Source organism: Salvelinus alpinus, chromosome 10, assembly GCF_045679555.1.
Source record: "Salvelinus alpinus chromosome 10, SLU_Salpinus.1, whole genome shotgun sequence".
Lineage (NCBI taxonomy): Eukaryota > Metazoa > Chordata > Actinopteri > Salmoniformes > Salmonidae > Salvelinus > Salvelinus alpinus.
In genome coordinates this window covers 5460531-5468921 of record NC_092095.1, presented here as the reverse complement: position 1 = coordinate 5468921, position 8391 = coordinate 5460531, and the positions used below count along the sequence as shown (strand labels likewise).

The 8391-nt window shown below is 38.2% G+C and overlaps 1 protein-coding gene across 1 annotated transcript in view; it reads left to right on the top strand.

Moving 5' to 3' along the window:
* The first annotated feature begins 1754 nt into the window (after positions 1-1754).
* The window catches only part of cpb1 (carboxypeptidase B1 (tissue)), an 18906-nt gene continuing 12269 nt past the window's right edge, over positions 1755-8391 (top strand). Inside the window, exons 1-6 of the mRNA XM_071327808.1 lie at positions 1755-1824; positions 3346-3421; positions 3706-3830; positions 7561-7663; positions 7837-7938; positions 8173-8277. Of these exons, the coding sequence (XP_071183909.1) occupies positions 1757-1824; positions 3346-3421; positions 3706-3830; positions 7561-7663; positions 7837-7938; positions 8173-8277 (579 nt within the window). The 5' untranslated portion in view covers positions 1755-1756. The remainder of the gene's footprint in view (positions 1825-3345; positions 3422-3705; positions 3831-7560; positions 7664-7836; positions 7939-8172; positions 8278-8391) is intronic.

Genomic DNA, 8391 nt, shown 5'->3' with positions numbered 1-8391 from the left:
CAGTCATCCACCTAGGCCTTCACAACAAAACTGTAATGTACAGTCATCCACCTAGGCCTTCACAACAAAACTGTAATGTACAGTCAACGTCCTAGGCCTTCACAACAAAACTGTAATGTACAGTCAACCACCTAGGCCTTCACAACAAAACTGTAATGTACAGTCAACGTCCTAGGCCTTCACAACAAAACGTTAATGTACAGTCATCCACCTAGGCCTTCACAACAAAACTGTAATGTACAGTCAACCACCTAGGCCTTCACAACAGAACTGTAATGTACAGTCAACGTCCTAGGCCTTCACAACAAAACTGTAATGTACAGTCAACCACCTAGGCCTTCACAACAAAACTGTAATGTACAGTCAACGTCCTAGGCCTTCACAACAAAACTGTAATGTACAGTCAACCACCTAGGCCTTCACAACAAAACTGTCATGTACAGTCAACCACCTAGGCCTTCACAACAAAACTGTAATGTACAGTCAACGTCCTAGCCCTTCACAACAGAGCTTTAATGTACAGTCATCCACCTAGGCCTTCACAACAGAGCTTTAATGTACAGTCATCCACCTAGGCCTTCACAACAAAACGTTAATGTACAGTCATCCACCTAGGCCTTCACAACAAAACTGTAATGTACAGTCATCCACCTAGGCCTTCACAACAAAACTGTCATGTACAGTCAACCACCTAGGCCTTCACAACAGAACTTTAAGGTCCAGTCAACGTCCTAGGCCTTCACAACAGAACTTTAAGGTCCAGTCAACGTCCTAGGCCTAGCTGTAACGTATGGCACATGAGATTAGGGAGAAATAGGGTTGTAAAATTCCAGTAACTTTCCCGAAATTCCCAGGTTTTCCACAAATCCTGGTTGGAGGTTTGTTCCTGCTTATTACCTCCTAATTCCTATCATTTTACTATCAGAATTCCTGGAAAAGCCGGGAATTTTGGGGAAAGTTACTGTGCAACTCTAGGGAGAAACGATGATGATGATGATGTACATTCTGTTGATATTCTGTATCTGCGGCAGATCAGTTGTCTTGGTGTTATTGAAACACGTTGACATCTTTCCATAGATACGCATCTCTTCTGTAAGTGTACAGTATATAAATAAAATGGAACGAGTCTAAATCCAATACATCTCCTTGTGATTTCTGATTGTTGTGCACTTCTTCATCAATGGGGTAAAAGAGAGGTACGGGGGCAGTAACCTACCCAATAGGTTGCGTCATTTCCACATCATCCCTACGCCTCCCTACACGCTTGTGTCAAAGCAAAAGTCTTAGTAATATACAGGCCTGGTCGTTCTGTATCGTCAGAATCAACCGATCTGACCACAACCCATACTGATTGCTAAAACGTTTGCTCGATGTTTTTCATAAGATGTAATATGACTGCGTTCCAAGTCACAGTGTCAGAACAGACCAATGACCTTGGCTGTCCACGCTCCGCACCATTCTAGAACACCCATTAGAAGGATTCCATCACAGCTTGTTAATCATTGAAGAGGTTCTTATTGAGAGGCAGAAGCTACTATAACCCTGGACGAACACCTGCTGCTACCAGGTGGTCAGATAGGCTTCTGGACAGAGAGATAGCACTGGGCCAATCGGCTGAGGATGGGGATTGGTGGAGAGAGTGGGGCGGGGGGGGGGGGGGGGGGGGGTCGAGGCACAGAGGCTTGTGATTGGTGGAGAGGGAGAGAGTCAGGGGTTATAAAGGATGGGGATTGGTGAAGACAGCTTCACTGGCAACATGATGAAGATTCTTCTGCTTCTAGGATTTGTGGCAGTGGCCCTGGCTGAGGTGACGCGTTTCGACGGGTAAAATATCTACCTTTTATTTTGGTGTTTCAAATAACACAATCTCGGAATATGACATGGAAAATTATACTTAGAAAGTTATGAAGATAGACTCTGTACATTGCAATCTATGCTGCCTTGTGGCTTATTGGTGACGAATGGAGACCTCGTGAATGATCATGTGGACGATTGTATTCTGATATGTTCATTAATGTTCCTTGAGATCTATAAAATGTGTTCTATAACCCAGTTGGCGCAAAACGTTCTGCGAACCATATGTTTCTTAGAGTTTGGTGAGAGCGTGGTTGTCCTATGGTTATTTTGCACACAACCTTACCACAACGTTCTGGGGAATGGTGCAGGATAGTTTCGGAACATTCTCAGCACATTTAAGGAACATAGGGAAAAAAACATAATTTTTCATTACTTTAACAGAACTTTCCTAAAAGTAAAAAAATTGGTAAATTGAATTTGGTAACACTTTATTTGGATAGTCCATCTGTAGATGCTCTACAGACTATCTACACATTATCAGTAAAATGTCAACTAACTATCTAATAACCCTAGCTCTAAACCTAACTTTAATCCTTAATCCTAACCCTAAACTTAACCCTTACCTTAACCCTTAGCCTAATCCGTATCTTGCACCTCTCTGATTGGGAGAAACATTTCAGTTGAATGCATTCAGTCGTGCAACTGACTAGGTATCCCCTTTCCCTTATTCTAAACCTAACCCTAATCGTAACCGTAGTACGCAGTTCCTTATCAACAGATAATTTGTTTAAAGTATGACCATCTCGAGAGCATGTACACATGAAAAATCCAGAATGTCCAAATAAAGTGTGACCTTTATTTTTTAATTTTGGCAACGTTCTCCAACTGGTTTGACATCGGCAATGTTCTCAAATAGTTCAGGGAACGTTTTTCTGTGATCATTTCAGTACTTCAGCACACTGTTTCCTACAGCTGGTTCTATAGAATATTATGTTCTCAAAGAGTTCCGAGAACGTTAAGGTGTTCTATAATAACAGTATATGTCTCTTGTCTTGGTTGTCAAGGTGTTCTATAATAACAGTGTATATCTCTTGTCTTGGTTGTCAAGGTGTTCTATAATAACAGTGTAAATCTCTTGTCTTGGTTGTCAAGGTGTTCTATAATAACAGTATATGTCTCTTGTCTTGGTTGTCAAGGTGTTCTATAATAACAGTATATATATCTTGTCTTGGTTGTCAAGGTGTTCTATAATAACAGTATATGTCTCTTGTCTTGGTTGTCAAGGTCTTCTATAATAACAGTATATGTCTCTTGTCTTGGTTGTCAAGGTGTTCTATAATAACAGTATATGTCTCTTGTCTTGGTTGTCAAGGTGTTCTATAATAACAGTATATGTCTCTTGTCTTGGTTGTCAAGGTGTTCTATAATAACAGTATATGTCTCTTGTCTTGGTTGTCAAGGTGTTCTATAATAACAGTATATATATCTTGTCTTGGTTGTCAAGGTGTTCTATAATAACAGTGTAAATCTCTTGTCTTGGTTGTCCAGGGAGAAAGTGTTCCGTCTGAAGCCTGTCATTGATGAGCATGTTCTCCTTATCAAGGAGCTGGCCAACAGCATGGAGGTACATAAGAAACCCTTTCACTATTCTTAGCCGAGCCAAGCTGTACTGGACTGGCCTGGTTACTGGTTACGATGCTGTAAAAGAAAACATTTCATTTCAAATCAATTTGGTTCCCAGAGACTTATTTCAGGCCCTCTAGGTCCACACACTAGAACCAGAACACTTTGCTTCTCTATGCTGTAAAGGACGTGTTTGAGGATGTAGAGTATGTGTTAAAATGTATGTCTCCCTCTGCTGTTTGTGTTCAACTCTGTCTGTCTGTGTGTCTGTGTCTCCCTCTGCAGGTGGACTTCTGGAGTCCTGAGAGTGCTGACCTGGTGACCATCGATATTGACGTGGATCTCCATGTTCCAGCTGCCCACACTGACATGGTCTATACCATTCTGCAGCAGAGTGGCATGGAGACTGGGTAATACACACATATATATATATGTATATATATATATACATACATACATACTACTACTACATACTACTGCATATAGATACTACTGCCTATAGATACTACTACATATAGATACTACTACATACTACTACATAAATATATACTACTACATACTACTGCATATAGATACTACTACATATAGATACTACTACATACTACTACATATATATATATATACTACTACTACATATAGATACTACTGCCTATAGATACTACTACATACTACTACAGATATATATATATATATATATATATATAGATACTATTACTACATACTACTACATATAGATACTACTACATATAGATACTACTACATACTACTACATATAGATACTACTACATACTACTACATATAGATACTACTACATACTACTACATATATATATATATATATATATATATATATATATATACTACTACTACATACTAATGCATATAGATACTACTACATATATACTACTACATACTACTACATATAGATACTACTACATATATACTACTACATACTACTACATATAGATACTACTACATACTACTACACATATACTGTATATATATATATATATATATACTACTACTACATACTACTGCATATAGATACTACTACATATATACTACTACATACTACTACATATAGATACTACTACATACTACTACACATATACTGTATATATATATATATATATATACTACTACTACATACTACTGCATATAGATACTACTACATATATACTACTACATACTACTACATATAGATACTACTACATACTACTACACATATACTGTATATATATATATATATATATACTACTACTACATACTACTGCATATAGATACTACTACATATATACTACTACATACTACTACATATAGATACTACTACATACTACTACACATATACTGTATATATATATATATATATATACTACTACTACATACTACTGCATATAGATACTACTACACATATACTACTACATACTACTACATATAGATACTACTACATACTACTACACATATACTGTATATATATATATATACTACACACAACTACACCGTGGTGGAAAAAGTATCCAGTTGTCATACTTGAGTAAAGTATAGATTCCTTAATAGAACGTTACTCATGTAAAAGTCAGCCAGTAAAATACTACTTGAGCAAAAGTCTAAAAGTATTTGGTTTTAAATATATTTCAGTATTAAAAGTACATGTAATTGCTAAAATATTATTAAGTATCAAAAATAAAGGTAAAAGTACAAATAATTTCATATTTCATATATTAAGTCAATCAGATGGCACAATGTTATTGTTTTTTAAATGTACGGATAGCCTGGGGTACACGCCAACACTCATCATTTACAAGCGAAGCATGGGTGTTAAATGAGTCCTCCAGATCACAGGTAGTAGTGATGACCAGGAATGTTCTCTTGATAAGTGTGTGAATTAGACCATTTTTCTGTCCTGCTAACCATTCAAAATGTAAAAAGTACTTCTGGGTGTCTGGGAAAATGTTTGGTGTAAAAAGTACCTAGTTGTCTTTAGGAATGTAGTGAAGTAAAATAAAAGTTTTTAAAAATATAAATTGTAAATACCCACAAAAACGACTTAGTTGTACTTTAAAGTATTTGTACTTTGGAAATCATTAATCCACTGCTTCTACATATAGATACTACTACATATAGATACTACTACATATAGATACTACTACATACTTCTACACCTGCATTGCTTGCTGTTTGGGGTTTTACTGGGTTTCTGTACAGCACTGAGATATCAGCTGATGTAAGCTTTATAAATACATTTGATTTGATTTGACATATACACTACCGTTCAAAAGTTTGGGGTCGCCTCTTCCCTGTTGACGTTGAGACTGGTGTTTCGCGGGAACTAATTAATGAAGCAGCCAGTTGAGGACTTGTGAAGCGTCTGTTTCTCAAACTAGATACTCTAATGTACTTGGCCTCTTGCTCAGTTGTGCACCGGGGCCTCCCATTCCTCTTTCTATTCTGGTGAGAGACAGATTGCTCTGTTCTGTGAAGGAAGTAGTACACAGCGTTGTACGAGATCTTCAGTTTCTTGGCAATTTCTGACATGGAATAGCCTTCATCAATCAGAACAAGAATAGACTGATGAGTTTCAGAAGAAAGGTCTTTGTTTCTGGCCATTTTGAGCCTGTAATCGAACCCACAAATGCTGATGCTCCAGATACTCAACTAGTCTAAAGAAGAACAGTTTTATTGCTTCTTTAAAAATCTGTCGTTTCCAGCTACAATAGTCATTTACAACATTAACAATGTCTACACTGTATTTCTGATCAATTTGATGTTATTTTAAGGACAAAAAATGTGATTTTCTTTCAAAAACAAGGACATTTCTAAGTGACCCCAAACTTTTGAACGGTAGTGTAGATATTACTACAAATAGAAACTACTACATACTACATAGATAATACATACATAATACATACATACTACACACTGATATAGTCTATACCCTTCTGCAGTAAAGTGGGATGGAGACTGTAATATAGATATTATATATAGATATTACTGTTATATAGATATTACTGGATACTATACTACGGTATACTAATATAAATACTCTTTCTGCTCAGTAATGTATCATTGGATTTAGGTTAAACGTTGGGCGAAAACAATATGAAACGTTGATGACTTTTTAAATCAGTTTTCCACTTTGATTCAACATATTGAATGTTTTTGTTGAAATGACGTGGAAACAACGTTGACTCAACCGTTTTTTGCCCAGTGGGAAGTATGTGGGTTACGGAGTTGAAGCTATACAAAAGAGACTATTGACTGAAAGTAATCTGACCTTGGCAAGGTCCATTGAAGGCAGTGTGTCCATGGAACTAGCTGCTAAACAGAGTTAAGTTCATCAGGAGACAGTGAAATGAAGACACATGCTTCCACTGTGGTAAAGAGAGCTGGCAGGTGTCTACATGATGGTGTAAGGACATGGATTGTCCAGCCTGGGGTATTAAAAAAAAAAGGCCGCATCGAACAAGCCTGCAGAAACAAAAAGAGAAAATGTAGAGGACTGAAAACAAGAAAGAGACTTTCCAATGAAAGAAAAATAATAAAACTGGACAGTATATATAATATTATACGTTAATTAATAGTAGTATCTAGTATGTACACTGAACATAAAAATTAAGAACACCTGCTCTTTCCATGACAGACTGACCAGGTGAATCCAGGTGAAAGCTACGATCCCTTATTGACCTGTTAAATCCACTTCAATCAGTGTAGATGGAGACAGGTTAAAGAAGGATTTTTAAGCCTTGAGACAATTGTGTGCCATTCAGAGGGTGAACGGGCAAGACAAAATATTTAAGTGCCTTTGAACAGGGTATGGTAGTAGATGCCAAGTGCACCGGTTTTGTGTCAAGAACTGCAACACGGCTGGGGTCTTCACGCTCAACAGTTTCCTGTGTGTATCAAGAATGGTCCACCACCCAAAGGACATCCAGCCAACTTGTCACAACTGTGGGAAGCATTGGAGTCAACATGGGCCAGCATCCCTGTGGAACTCTTTCGACAGCTTGTAGAGTCCATGCCCTGACGAATTGAGGCTTTTCTGAGGGCAAAAAGGGGGAGGGTGCAACTCCATATTAGGAAGGTGTTCCTAATGTTTGTTATACTCAGCGTACGTTGATGGGGGAATTGTCTCTGTTCTCAGGGTCCTGATTGAGGATCTGCAGGCTCAGATGGAAGAGCAGCTGGACAACAGAACCCCAGACCCCAGAACACACAGCTACACCAAATACAACAGTTGGGACAAAGTAAGTCTCTCTAGCCTTCTCTTTCTATCTCTCACTCGCTCTCTCTCTCTCTCTGTCAATATATCCTAATACAACAGTTGGAACAAAGATACTATCTCTCTCGCTACCACTGTCTCTCTCTCTTTCTCTCTCATCCCGTTCTCTTTCATCCCTCGATCTATGTGTGTCTCCAGATCCAGGCATGGATCTCCTCCATCTCCTCCTCTAACCCCGACCTGATCAGCCGTCAGGTGATCGGAAACACCTACGAGGGACGTCCCATGAACGTTCTCAAGGTATTACTCACTTTATTGTCAACATTTATTGATACTGTTATTGAATAGTCTGGACAGTGGTCTATGAAATAGTCTGGACAGTGGTCTATGAAATGTTCTAGCCTACTCGGGTTCACATTTTGGATCAGCTCTTATCCAGAGTAACCTCTATTGAACAACATATAGTCTACTTCAATCTCAACAACACAAACCTGTTGAAATAAAGATTAAATTAGTAAAAACGTATCTCTACAGATCGGTAAGAAGTCCAGCTCCACCAAGCCCTCTATCTTCCTGGACTGTGGTATTCATGCCAGGGAGTGGATCTCCACCGCTTTCTGCCAGTGGTTCGTCAAGGAGGTGAGGCTCATAGAATGACATAGTATAACTCATTTAATAGGATATCAATGGACGCACCGTGACCATTCTATAATCCTACATCATATCATCTATATGCCCAGCTAGCACATTTGG